Genomic DNA, 13,935 nt, shown 5'->3' on the forward strand with positions numbered 1-13,935 from the left:
ATACACATATTTTCAATATTTTTTCAAAGAAACTTGCGTACTGCGGTTATGTTTTCGTAATTTATTTTTATGAAAATTGAAGTTAAGATCAATAAAAAATATATAATTAATTTTTAAAATAGTTATTGAATATAAAATTAGAAAATTAAAATATGTATATAAAATATGTTTTTAAAACAATAGTTAAAGAGAAAAATAAATTTTTAGAATAATAATTAAAAGTAAATTATTTATAAAAAAAGAATTAATTTTTAAAATAATAAAGAGTAAAATTAAAATAACGAAAATGTGGACACAAAAATTGTCAAGATTAGCGTACCTAATATTTTCTATTATTATCTATATTATTTTAGGATTTATTTTCGTTGATCGGATCGTCACACCCGGCTTTTGTGACGGACCACCAACCCAATATTGATGAAAAGAAATGTCTACCCCGGACGATTTGTCTAATTAATTACGCTAACGAACGAGACCTCAGTTTGGTTAATAACTATGTGGAGGTAACCTTCCACGGCCAGCTTCTTAGAGGGACTATGGCCGCTTAAGCCATAAAAGTTTGAGGCAATAACAAGTATGTGATGCCCTTAGATGTTCCGGGCCCCACGCGCGCTACACTGATGTATTCAACGAGTCTATAGTCTTGGTCGACAGGCCCGAGTAATCTCTGAAATTTCATCGTGATGGGGATGTGAACGAAGTTCCAATGATCGAGAGGCTCAATGAGAAAAACTAGGCTTTGTCTCGTTATATATTGTTGTAGATTTAGACAAATGGAAAACAAAAGTTAAAAATAAAGTATTTTTACAAATTTACAAAATTAAACAAAAGTTAAAAATAAAATATTTTTACAAAATTTTCGCTAGAAGAAGGGTTTGAACCTTCGACCTTGTGGTTAACAGCCACACGCTCTAACCAACTGAGCTATTCTAGCCTTGTGTATAAAAGAAGTTTTTAAAACAACGATTCAAGAGAAATAAGTTTTTAGAAAAATAATTAAAAGTAAATTATTTATAAAATAATTAATTTTTAAAATAATAAAAGATAAAATTGAAATAACGAAACGTGGACACAAAGAAAATGTATCTCTTTATATATTGTTATAGATGACACTCATTTTTTTATGATTTGAATTAGAATTTTTTTTCTATTTTTAACAATGTTTTAATAAATGATATTCATATTTCATATATTTTTAATAAAGAAACATCTCTCTCGTTTTATTGTGAAAAAAATTATTCATTGAAATTTAAATAAAAAAGTATGAAACTAATAGCTTAGTTGATAATAACTTATCCTATTACTAGAGATAGATAGTTTCGGTTAAATAAGAAAACTGTTGTTTTTAGTTCTCTTCAAATTTATGTTAAACAATTTAGATCTTCTTTACTGATGTACTGTATGTCCCATCGGTCTATCGGCCATGCCCAGTCCTCAGGTCCATCGAACAAGGCTGGGAAGGCTTGTGTATAAAACATGTCCACCGGTCGAACGACCTCACGGATGAACTGTATAGGACCATCGGTCAATCGGTTTCACAAATGAATCACATATTACATCGTAAGGAGCCATCGGTCGATCGGTCTCGCAAACGAACCACGTTAAAGGTCATCGGTCCATCGGTATCACAAACGAGTAACATTCTCAGAGACCAACCGATCGATCGGCCTGCATATTAATCACGCTTTACTTCACAACGGAACATCGGTCGTTCGGTCCCACACGAACAACGCCTTAACTTAATAAAGGACAATCATTTGACCAGCCATCAGATCGATCGGTCGGTCAATCTCCTAAGATTCGCGTAGCGCTTTATATATGACCATCGGTCGATCAGTTATAAACGAATTATTCACTTGTTAAAATCAGGATATAACCAGCCTAGTCAAGCGGCCATCGGTCGCACGGCCAAACAACACCAGTCAATCGGATTAATTAACGTTAAACAAGTTAGTAATCTTGATTAGAGGATCATTGGGCCGTGATTAAGGAACCCTAATCACAGGCCCACACCGGAAACTATAAAGAGGGCCCAAATGTAGTTATACTGATACATCAATCGGTCTAGTAACTGACTTAAGCATCGGAGTCTTTTAGACAGGTACCCCGATCGTCTGCCTAATCGAAGAGAGGAGATTTTAAGAAAAGGAGTAAGATCGAAGAGGCTCTTAGTAGACTCTTGGTCCCTACACCCGAAACAACTGACATTTAGCAATATGTAACTAAATTCTTGTATTCTTTTATAGTTGAGTTGATCAATAGAAGTTGAAGCATATTGTTTCAGAAAACTCCTTCGAAAACACATCCTATGTAAGAGTGTTTAGAAAACTCGTTCCGAAATACATATATAAGTTTTATAAAGTTTGTTTTGAAAATTATATTCCATAAAACCATTTTCAGAATGTATTTCGTTCTAAAAATTTTATTTTGAAAATTCCAAAAACCCTGCTCCAAAAAGTTCCTGGAACATATATTTCAGAAATGAGGTAAAATATCATTTTAACAATTGATGGGGTGTGTGAAGAAATTGTGGAGGTGCAGGAAGTACAAGCCTAAGTTAAAATTTAGACACTAAAAGAGATAGAAATGGACCAAAGCCCAGTTCACTATTTTTACAAAATAGTTGTGGTGTGATCCACCAGTTCACTGCGTCACCTTTCACTAAGACCCATTCTTAAATAAGTTGATTTTATGTATCAATAATATAATTTAATGATCTCTTACTAATCAATTCACCAATGGTAAAAGAAAGATGAAAATGAGGTCAAAATAAATAATTGGACAAATGTTAAATTAAATTTATAAACAGTGGATTAAAATAATCTTTTAACTAAAAAGCATATTCGTGGACTGAAAATTGGAAGTAACTGTTCATCATTGGTTTAGAGGTTACTATTTCATGTAAATAAGAAACCTCGAAAATACAGTAAATATTTTTTTATTGCCATAAAAAAAAATCAACTTAGCCAATGATAATAAAACTTGTTAACAATTATATATAATATAATTAATGATGCAAATTTGACCATATCATAGCGCAAATTGCGAAACATTTTTTTTTCCTTGAGATGCAAATGCCCTTTGAAGACTTTAACAACAAATTAACCGAAAGAAAGGGAATATAAAATAAAATAAAACAAATTTGGATGACTTTACCTGAAAGCAGACATATTATTTAAGGTGGTTATTACATAAGCAGAGATAATGATGGTTTGGCGTATTTATTTTCTTTCCTTTCTTTCCCTCAATTACTAATCATGCATCACAGACCAAATTAGTGAACATCCATAGCAGAAAAAAAAAAACAAATCTTCTGTTTTATAAAAACGAACAAGTTAGATCATATTTAATTCTATTTTTAATCACAAACCTTATCACAATGTGTTACAGGTTACATCAAAAGAGTGTGATTAGGTTGAGTAACAATCGAATCGTGACATTTGGACAGTTACACTCTTTAGTAAAAAAAGTTACGCTCTGACTAATAGCTGTAGTTTTTTGTCAAGTAATAAGCGTTTGATCATAACAATTGGTATCAGAACCAAGGTAAAGTTACGCTCTAACTAATAGCTATAGTTTTTTATCAAGTGATAAGCGTTTGATTCTAACAATTGGGATCAGAACCAAGATCACGAGTTCGAGAGTATGAAAATAAGGTATCATTCGTCCTACTTTAGGTTGTGATGATTGATTGGATGCTTAAAAGGAGATGCGCACTTCCTCCATAATTACCTCTCACGAGCTTTAGTGGATTAAGACAATGCTCACTCTTTTGGAAATATAAAACAAACCACACATGGACTTAGCTTTGGTTGGTAAAGTTGGGTTGAGTTCATCATCAACAACAGGTGGAACTACTTCTGTAACTCCAAAACACCTAAACAAGAATCTATTGATGCTTCCACTTAGCTTTTCACATGCTTGCTTCAACTTTCGAATCTTGGGATGCTACTGTTGCATCTTCAATTCGCAAAACCAGATATTTAATGCAAAAGATCCGTAACTCTCTACTTTTGCTCGTGGAGAATTTTTCTGGGTTTGGCACCCCTTCACTAACCATATATACTTTACACCATGCATCAATGCTAATGCTAGAAAATCAGAAACCTTGCTTCAGTATTTTTTTATTATACACTGATACACAAAATGCCCCTTCAAGGTGAGTTTTTGCCTACACTGTGTAAGAGTGTGATCATCCTTAATTTAAAAACACATCATGATTTTGATGTATTCATTGAATAACCTCAACGATTAATATAATCAAATCTACTTATTCACTTTACACGCATGGTTGGTTTGAGGATTCAAGTGGCATATTTATAAATGCAGATCCTTAAACTGAGTGTATATTGTAACTTAAAAGAGTTCTCTAACACAGTCATAAACCTCCAAAAAGGGTTTTGTTAGCACCTGATTGCGCAATTTCTTGTTCGTTTCAAGGGAGCAGATGCATCAGAAAAAGATAAAAAAACCGTCGTTGGATTCGATAACAAAGAGCCTAGTGAACTGTAACACAAGAAGACCCTCTTTATGCATTGTTTATCTGATACGATGTACTATATAATATAAAATAGCTTATCAGTCATTACCTGCTACAAAAATAATCACAACATAAAAACATGGATTTCAAATTCTGTGTTTGGCTCAAAGGCACAGATCCCTTTCTGCATCATTTGCAACAAAACTTAATTTATTCCTCGAAATATATAATATTGCACCAAATTAACAAAAGGGTTGAAATAAAAATCATTACTTTAGTATGAAAATACTTTTAATATGGTTAAGTTAAATCATCTGAGTTCAACCAGGAGGAATCCCTTCTATTTTTGCACCCATGTGATGGGTTGTGGATTTTGGGGTAGCCTTGTTATTGGCAAAAGAAATGCACTAGTGTGGAAATGATTAAACTTTATCATGCAAGACAAGGAGCTACAAACAAAATAGAAAAAAGACAAAGTTAACATGTCAAATCTAAGCAACAACTCATGCTTTCCTGTAGAGACCGGAAGCACAACAGAGTGCTGTTTTATGTTTTATGTTTTTCTTTTTCCTTTTTATTATTTTTTGAAGATACTGTCTTGTGAGTTTAGTTAAATAACAAGTAGCAACTTCGAACCTTTTCCTTTCACATGTCGTTTCACTTTTCCACAAGCTTTTGACTTCACTTCCATTACGCTGAAAACAAGCTCGTTTAGCTGGTGTAATCCATTATGGTACCGAATCAATATTCTATAGTGTTTTGATAGCTTTACAAACAGGAAATGGTTTAATATAATTGACCAACACAAGGACAAGAAACCATGCGAAAAGTATGTACAGTTTCATTAGACAGCGTTTGGTTGTTCCTGATAGCAGGGGAACATTCTCCTTTAAACCAGACTCATAATAATTAGTCCCCTGCGGAATCTTCCAAATTCATTGGAGAATAAAACTCTGTATATTTGTTCAGTTGCTTTAAGGCAGGGAAAAGTGGCACCCGGAGAGAGAGAGAGAGAAAGAGAGAGACTCATCAAATATTAAAAAAAGAAAAAATTAAAAACTATTTTTTGTTTCTATAACAACAATGCCACTCTTCTGCCTTGAGTCAATTCCTGGTTTGCTTTCAAGGGTTTGTTCTATTTATGCACTGAAATGGGTATGCCAGATTGCTTTCTTATTCTCTCTTCTCTATCTAATGGATTCGTGTTCTCTCGCATTTGAACATGAATATCTGCCCTATTCTGCTTCTGTGTTGGAGTTTTTTTGTGGTATTTTGATTCTGAGGATAGTAGTGATTAGCAAGCATCAAACTTTAGGTTTCATCCACTTTCAGTGATGGGAAGTAACAGCAGAGGAAAGGATGGTGAAGGCTCTTCTGGGGTTAAAAAGGATGAAGAAGAAAACTATGAGTACGAACAAGACATGAAATTTGTGCGGCCTGAAGCACTCTTTCGTAATACCAACGGATTCACAGATCCGTTGGTTCAGTCACCTCCCTTGCTCATACAACCCCAGGTCAGAGTTAGATGATCCTTTCTTAATTTCTTTTACTGAAAAAACATTATGGGGTTTCTTCTTTTTCTTTCTCTCTTTTCAAATATAATAAATAGGTTAATGTTTAATGTTGTAGTTTGTCAAAGTATATCCATTTGGGTTTTAGCTTTTAAGAGGGTATACTGTGAAATTTAATCCAAGCAGTGAGCAATAAGCATCTCATGAAAGTGGGATACTTCTCAGCATTCTCTTGACTGCGCTCACAGTTTAATAATGATTTGTAGAATGGTACAGCTATTCATAGAGAAAACATTAAGTGATAGAAATTTAAGGTGGATTTACTATTCTGAATTCTACTTTTGTTCACCATTCATATGACGAAATTTAGTATCTAAGACTTGATACATGCATGCCACTGGAACATTAGTTCACTCCCAGGTAATACCAATAAAAGTTTCTGCAAATGCAACAAGGATTTAATGTTTTTTTAATCTGATGAAGAACTTGAAAGTTAAGAGTTAAGTGACATTGAATGAAGCTATTGTGACCATAAATATCTCGAGGGGTACAGCACAACACATGAACACAATGGACATTTACCTTGAAACACCAAATTTAAAATGGCTATTTTCAAGGTACCTGTGGTTGCCTTGCAAGGAGCTGCGGCGGTAGCGCAACCCCTGCCACAAAATGGATATGTAGAATCTGTGATTTATGAAAGGTTGAAAAGGGTAAGGATCACGTGGAATCATGCAGCCACCAGTGTTGCTGTTGCAGGATCATGGGACAACTGGGAGACCACGTAACCATCTACCATACTTTTAAATTCCAAACAGAGCTTTTCTTTTACTTCATCTTATGATGTGACAAATTTTACCTTGTCCTGTCAGGGAGCCCCTGCAGAGAGTAGGTCAAAATTTTGTCCTAGTTAAAACACTCCCAATAGGTATCTATCATTACCGTTTCATTGTAGATGGCTACTTGACACATGCTCCAGAGTTTCCATCGGCTTCTGATGATTCAGGTTATGGCTACAATATATTGGATTTGCAGGTAATTTCATGGTTTGCTTCATTTTTCAGGAAATGAAGATGATCTCTTTTCTGTTGCATCTTAACAACACCATCCTCAATAGCTTTATTTTGAGACCATGTTTTCTTATGCATAAGAACAATATCTATTCAATAATATACTAAATCCATTAAGTCACGTGTTCAAAGATTATTTTAAAATTGTCTGCTGAGGAAACCATTACCATGTCTAATTGGATGGATAATTAGTGTGAACATTTATACATTACTGCACCCAACCCTGTTGTACAACTTGTGTACTTTCCAATTTCACTGATAGTTGTTATAAATTCTGACTCAGACCTCATTATTTGGTGCAAGTTGCACAGTGAGTCTCAGAATATAAATATTCAATTATTAAACAGAAACATCTGCTGATTAGCTGAGTATAACTTTTTAAATGAATAATGTATAACGACTTATTGGGGTTGATCATGGTAAAGAGTGCTAGTCTTACATAATGGTTGTGCGGCCATTGTTTTGTAGACATAGTAGTGCACATACAATTAAAAATTGTTCTGAGTATCTCTGCTCTTTTTATTATGAATTATAACTAGATGTTCTGTTGCATATGAGAATCTTGAGTGTGTTTTAACTATGAAACAAATTAACTCAGCTGCTACACGATTGTGTTAATAAATGGTGATAATATATATCATGTCCTTAATTTTCTCTAAAATGATGATCCATCACGGGTTGAAGCATAACTATTGGGGTAGATGTCGTGAGATCATATGAACAGTACGAACTAGAATTCATTTGCAAGTACAAAGTGTTGGATTGTAACTTCTGCTAGTTTAGGTTGATCTCACTAGTCTTCAACCCATTGCTACAAAAATTTGCTTACACTTACAAAATAGCATTTATTGCTCGTATTCAAGAGTATTGAGTGAATTAACATCTAAGATATATATGGTTGTAACTTATAATCTCTTCAACTCTTGTAACTTATCTACATGTATTATACTTATTCATGCATTTTCGATGTCCTTTTCTGTATGCTGAATGCTTACAGCATTATGATCAACCATTTTCACAGGACTATATACCAGAAATAGTTGCAAACTTATCCGATTTTGAAGATCCTCCATCACCACCATCGAGTTATGATAACTCACACTTAAATGAAGAGGAGTTCAACAAGCCCCCACCAGAACTACCACCACAACTACCACTGGCAATGAGACATGAGCCTTCATCTACGAGTGGTAATCGTCATGTCCATAGACCCACGCATCTGGAACTGAATCATCTATTCATACACAAAACTGAAAGTGGTCAATTTGTGGCTCTACGATCAACTTACAAGTTTCAACACAAATATATTACTGCTGAATTGTACAAGTCCCTGCGCAGGGAAACATGATGAAGCTGTATGATGTTTGTCTTCTATTGTACTTGCCTCGTTTAAGCGATCTTTATGAGAACATTTGTTAAGGTCATTAATCTGATGTGTAGAGAATTTTATTGGAATAGGTGAATGAAATATTGCTTTTCTTGTAAAGAAACTTCAGGGGATATGATTTTATTTTTGCAGTTCGAGGTCAATATATATACAATAGTTTTTCATAGTGGTTGACTGTTGCACTGCTTTAATTGAATATGCTTACTGCACATGCTGTGATGAAATTCAATGATTAGTGGAGCATATAATAGTGTCTTACACATCAACTATGACTTTCTACTTCTGATGAACGAGTCTAACCTTGTTTTCATATTGGTTAAAGTTCCACAGACCATGCTACGTTTCTTCAGTTTTACTCATAAATTTGTGAGAACAGTCTGTTACTATAGAGATGTCAAGCATATGTTCTACTAAATAAGAAAAAACTGCAGGTCTATACTATACTATCGATCCAAATCTCTTTCCTTTTTCTTTTCCTGGTTTGATAAGAAAGAAGCAGAAAGAATTAAATATCTCGGACTTCAACATTCCCTTGTTAATTTTCCATGCAACAAATGGGGTTACCAAGCTTCTCATGTTATCAGTTTCAGTGTAAGGTCGTTAAAAAACTGTTACGCATCGATCAACAACATGCTATTCTTGAAACAACCAGCAGCGTATCCAACTTAAAAAAAATCCTTATCCATTGTTGATTCTTCTCCTTTTGTTTTGAATCTAAAATTGTATAAGGATCATCAAACTGCCACTATGAAGTAGCTTTCTCAGCCTGAGTTTCAGAGGTAGGAGAAAAGAAAACTCTTGATCATGAAAACGAGAGGTAACATAATGTCCTTACATAAGTGAAAAAGTAAACAAATTCTCTGCTGTAGTTTGAGAAGTGCTTAAAATTCGTGAGAACTAACAAATAGAGTAGACAACGAAGTGTTGTCTCATCGAACAGGTACCTTAATCCAACCATTTGCAAATGCAATGGCCAAGATTACAAAAGGAGTTGACATACCAAATATGATTATGTAAGGAAGAGGAGTCTTCATAGGATTTTCACCCTCCCTTTCTCCTGCTGTCTGCCAATACCTGCGCCAAACAAAAACCTTTTTGTAGCAGTAATCACGATCCAAACACACATTTACTAGAGAGGCCTTGGGAAACAAGAGTGACCAGAAATTTAAGGGAAAAAAGACTTATGAAGTGAAAAAACTGGGAATTGTTACTGTTGTGGTTCTTCCTCTCTGGTGATGAATTTCTTCTTGCCCCCTTTCTTGACATCCTCGTCTCCACCACCTAATAGGATCAGAGCCACATTCCCAAGTTTATCATCTCAACATCATTTAATTCACTTCACCAGAATAGGAAACAAGATGATAATTATAATAATAATAAAAATAATAATTACATAAAAGTGAAGCAAAGTCAGGTGAGAGTGATTGATTGATTGTTACCTAATTTAGCATGAACTTTAACACCAGTAACATTGGTTCTTGGGGAGCACAAAACAAGAGAAATTGGAAGTGATTTTGGCAGAAAAGAAGTTTTGAAGGAAAGAGGAGAAGAGAGAGTGAGTTTGGCAGCCATGAGTGTTTGTGTGTGTGTTGCAATGCAAAGTGATGAGGAATCCATCACATAGTGTTGTGGATATTGTTGTGGATCCTACCCTTATCTCACCGACTCATCAATGACCTGGCTTCCATGCAGCCACTTCTTTATTGTAATTTACCTTTTTCTTTCTAATTACTCTTGTAGTTTGCAATAAATTGTACAACCAGCATTTTTTTTTTTATAAATTAACATTAATAATAAGGAAATATTTAAAAATATAAATTATTTTAAGCTCATAGTGTGTCACTTTAAGAAATATTTTGTGGATTTTATGTGAAGATAAGTATTAAACTAAAAATTAAAAGTTGTAAAATAAGTCTCAGATTTTGAAGAGGTTTGAGTACTTGAAGCTAGAAAATTGTTGAGATTACGAAGCGCAGCAATACTTTAATCTGAACAAGAATCCTGTTAAATGATGGCTTGGTAGAGTTTCGAAAAGCATGATTGTCTGCTACAGACGATTGTTACACAATGCAAGTCATGCTATTTCTACCCAGTTAGCTTTTTCAGAGCAGTTGCTACATCACTGCAACTCATCTCACCACCACCACCTCCAATTTCCAACTTTGAATTTGGAATATCATCGATACAAAGATTCTTGTAGCGTGGAAGATGCCCATCAGCTTCATTTGCACATCTACAAATCTGGGATTACTAATGATGTTTTCTGGTGTAATACTCTCATCAACATATATGTCAGAGTCGGAGGCTTGGTCTCCGCACAGAAGTTGTTTGACGAAATGCCGCAAAAGAACCTCGTTTCGTGGTCTTGTTTAATTTCTGGGTATGCGCAAAATGGCATGCCTGAGGAGGCATGCGTTTTATTCAAAGGTGTCATTTCGGCTGGTCTCTTGCCAAACCACTATGCCATTGGTAGTGCTCTTCGAGCATGCCAGGAGATTGGTCCGAATAAGCTTAAACTCGGGATGGAGATTCATGGCTTAATTTCCAAATCTCCTTATGCTTCGGACATGGTGTTGTCTAATGTGCTAATGTCCATGTATTCACATTGCTCGGCCTCCATTGATGACGCTCGTCGTGTTTTTGATGAAATAAAAATTAAAACTTCTGCATCCTGGAATTCTATAATTTCGGTGTATTGTCGAAGGGGAGATGAAATTTCTGCTTTTAAGTTATTTTCAAGCATGCAAAGGGAAGCTACAGAATTTACCTGCAGGCCTAATGAATATACCTTCTGTAGCTTAGTAACTGCTGCGTGCTCTCTGGTTGACAGTGGACTGACTTTGCTAGAGCAGATGCTGGCGAGGATTGAAAAATCTAGCTTCGTACAAGATTTATATGTTGGTAGTGCATTGGTCAGTGGGTTTGCAAAGCACGGTTTAATAGATTCTGCCAAAATGATTTTTGAACGGATGGGTGATCGTAATGCAGTGACTATGAATGGGTTAATGGTCGGACTTGCGAAGCAGCACCATGGTGAAGAAGCAGCTAAGATATTCAAGGAAATGAACAATTTGGTTGAAATAAATGCACCATCTTATGCAGTTCTTTTAAGTTCTTTTAGTGAATTTTCAGATTTAAAGGAAGGGAAGAAAAAGGGTCAAGAGGTTCATGCTTATCTGATTCGAAATGCCTTGGTTGATGTCTGGATTTTGATTGGAAATGCACTTGTGAATATGTATGCAAAGTGCAACGCCATTGATAATGCTCGTTCAGTTTTTCAATTCATGCCCAGTAAAGATTCTGTTTCATGGAACTCTATGATCTCTGGCCTTGACCACAATGAGCAATTTGATGAAGCAGTTGCCTGTTTCCATACAATGAGGAGTAATGGAATGGTGCCCTCAAAATTCTCAGTCATTAGTGCTTTGAGTTCGTGTGCAAGTTTGGGTTGGATCATGTTAGGACGACAAATACACAGTGAAGGGATCAAACATGGGCTTGATTTGGATGTTTCAGTTTCGAATGCTCTTTTAACGTTGTATGCTGAAACTGATTATATGGACGAGTGCAAGAAAGTCTTCTTTCTAATGCCAAAGTATGATCAAGTTTCTTGGAATTCTTTTATTGGTGCACTAGCAACATCAGACGTGTCAGTCTTACAGGCAATAAAATATTTCGTGGAGATGATGCAAGCTGGATGGAAACTCAACAGAGTAACATTTATTAATATTTTAGCAGCAGTTTCTTCTCTCTCTCTTCTTGAACTGGGCCGTCAAATTCATGCTTTAGTCTTAAAATACTCTATTGCTGACGACAATGCCATTGAGAATACGCTTCTAGCTTTTTATGGGAAATGTGAGCAGATTGAAAACTGTGAGATTATCTTTTCTAGAATGTCGGAGCGAAGGGATGAAGTCAGTTGGAATTCAATGATTTCTGGATATATTCACAATGGCATCCTGCATAAAGCCATGGATATGGTATGGTTTATGATGCAAAGGGGCCAAAGATTGGATGGCTTCACGCTTGCCACTGTTCTTAGTGCCTGTGCTTCGGTTGCAACATTAGAGCGTGGTATGGAAGTTCATGCATGTGCCATAAGGGCTTGTTTAGAATCTGAAGTTGTTGTTGGCAGTGCACTAGTTGACATGTATGCGAAATGTGGAAGGATAGATTATGCAGCGAGATTCTTTCAATCGATGCCTGTGAGGAACATATATTCTTGGAATTCTATGATTTGTGGTTATGCACGCCATGGACATGGAGAGAAAGCTCTAAAGCTTTTTGCACAAATGAAACAGCAAGGCCAGTTGCCAGATCATGTGAGTTTTGTTGGTGTCCTATCTGCCTGTAGTCATGTAGGGTTAGTTGATGAAGGATTTAAGCATCTCAAATCAATGAGTGAAGTATATGGACTAGCTCCTCGAATGGAACACTTCTCTTGTATGGTAGACCTACTTGGGAGGGCAGGTAATGTTAATAAGATAGAGGAATTCATCAAAACAATGCCAATGGATCCTAATGCCCTTATTTGGAGAACAATTTTGGTAGCATGTTGTAGAGCTAATAGCCGTAATACAGAGCTAGGTCGGAGGGCTGCCAAGATGGTTATTCAGTTAGAGCCACAGAATGCTGTGAACTATGTGCTTCTTTCTAACATGCATGCTGCTAGTGGGAAATGGGAAGATGTGGCAGAGGCTAGGTTAGCAATGAGGAATGCATCAGCGAAGAAGGAAGCTGGGTGTAGTTGGGTCACCATGAAGGATGGAGTTCATGTGTTTGTGGCTGGAGACCAAACACACCCAGAAAAAGAAAAAATCTATGAAAAACTCAAGGAGATAATGAACAAAATGAGGGGCATGGGATATGTGCCTGAAACCAAATATGCACTCTATGATCTTGAGCTTGAAAACAAAGAAGAGCTTATCAGCTATCACAGTGAGAAACTGGCGATTGCTTTTGTTCTCACTCGCCAATCTGAGCTACCAATTAGGATAATGAAGAACCTTCGGGTTTGTGGTGACTGTCACACGGCTTTCAAATACATATCAAAGATTGTTAACCGGCAGATAATTTTACGAGATTCAAATAGATTTCACCATTTTGATGATGGCGTATGTTCTTGTGGGGATTATTGGTGACTGATGCAAAATAAATATGGAATTTCTTCGGTGTAAGATAATTGAAATATAGGATCAATCGCCATTTTTGGAACTCTGTCTTAATCTTAACTATAAAACAGATTGGACATTGATGCCTCACTGTCCTCTTTATCATTATTTTTTTCCTTCATATGGGAAAAAAGTTTAGTTAGGTGCACAGTTTTATCGAATTGTCTTGTTTTCTGATCTGAATTCAATTGTGTTCATTTTTTATACATGCCTTCTTTCTTGCTGTAACTTTTAACGAAGTCCTAAAAGGCATATATAAAAGGTGTGTTCCTGTCCGTTCCTAAACGTGGAGTTTTATTCTTTAGACTTAGGAATT

General features: G+C 35.6%; 3 protein-coding genes and 1 non-coding gene across 5 annotated transcripts; 2 read left to right on the forward strand and 2 right to left on the reverse strand.

Moving 5' to 3' along the window:
- Positions 1-860: 860 nt before the first annotated feature.
- TRNAN-AUU (transfer RNA asparagine (anticodon AUU)) lies at positions 861-934 on the reverse strand. Its single transcript has one exon. It is a non-coding gene; the product is annotated as a tRNA-Asn (tRNA).
- Positions 935-5,327: 4,393 nt separating this feature from the next.
- LOC114194595 (SNF1-related protein kinase regulatory subunit beta-2-like) lies at positions 5,328-8,614 on the forward strand. 2 transcript variants are annotated; one of them, XM_028084931.2, is made up of 5 exons: positions 5,328-5,635; positions 5,796-5,994; positions 6,609-6,775; positions 6,864-7,026; positions 8,083-8,614. In XM_028084931.2, the coding sequence occupies exons 2-5, from the start codon at positions 5,815-5,817 to the stop codon at positions 8,407-8,409; spliced, it is 837 nt and encodes a 278-aa protein (XP_027940732.1). In that variant the 5' UTR covers positions 5,328-5,635; positions 5,796-5,814; the 3' UTR covers positions 8,410-8,614. The 2 variants fall into 2 exon arrangements, with proteins under 2 accessions (XP_027940732.1, XP_027940731.1); XM_028084930.2 differs by having other exon boundaries at positions 5,330-5,635; positions 5,813-5,994.
- Positions 8,615-9,228: 614 nt separating this feature from the next.
- On the reverse strand, positions 9,229-10,153 carry LOC114194596 (uncharacterized). Its single transcript, XM_028084932.1, has 3 exons — positions 9,888-10,153; positions 9,660-9,729; positions 9,229-9,522 (listed from the first exon to the last, which is right to left on the reverse strand). The coding sequence occupies exons 1-3, from the start codon at positions 10,063-10,065 to the stop codon at positions 9,378-9,380; spliced, it is 393 nt and encodes a 130-aa protein (XP_027940733.1). The 5' UTR covers positions 10,066-10,153; the 3' UTR covers positions 9,229-9,377.
- A 128-nt stretch (positions 10,154-10,281) lies between these two features.
- On the forward strand, positions 10,282-13,727 carry MEF7 (Tetratricopeptide repeat (TPR)-like superfamily protein). Its single transcript, XM_028083584.2, has one exon. It carries the CDS (start codon positions 10,485-10,487, stop codon positions 13,587-13,589), a length of 3,105 nt encoding a protein of 1,034 aa, XP_027939385.1. The 5' UTR covers positions 10,282-10,484; the 3' UTR covers positions 13,590-13,727.
- Positions 13,728-13,935: the final 208 nt, after the last annotated feature.

The sequence above is a fragment of the Vigna unguiculata genome, chromosome 8 (assembly GCF_037176805.1).
Source record: "Vigna unguiculata cultivar grain cowpea cultivar isolate G323 ecotype 2 chromosome 8, ASM3717680v1, whole genome shotgun sequence".
In the NCBI taxonomy this organism is placed as follows: domain Eukaryota; kingdom Viridiplantae; phylum Streptophyta; class Magnoliopsida; order Fabales; family Fabaceae; genus Vigna; species Vigna unguiculata.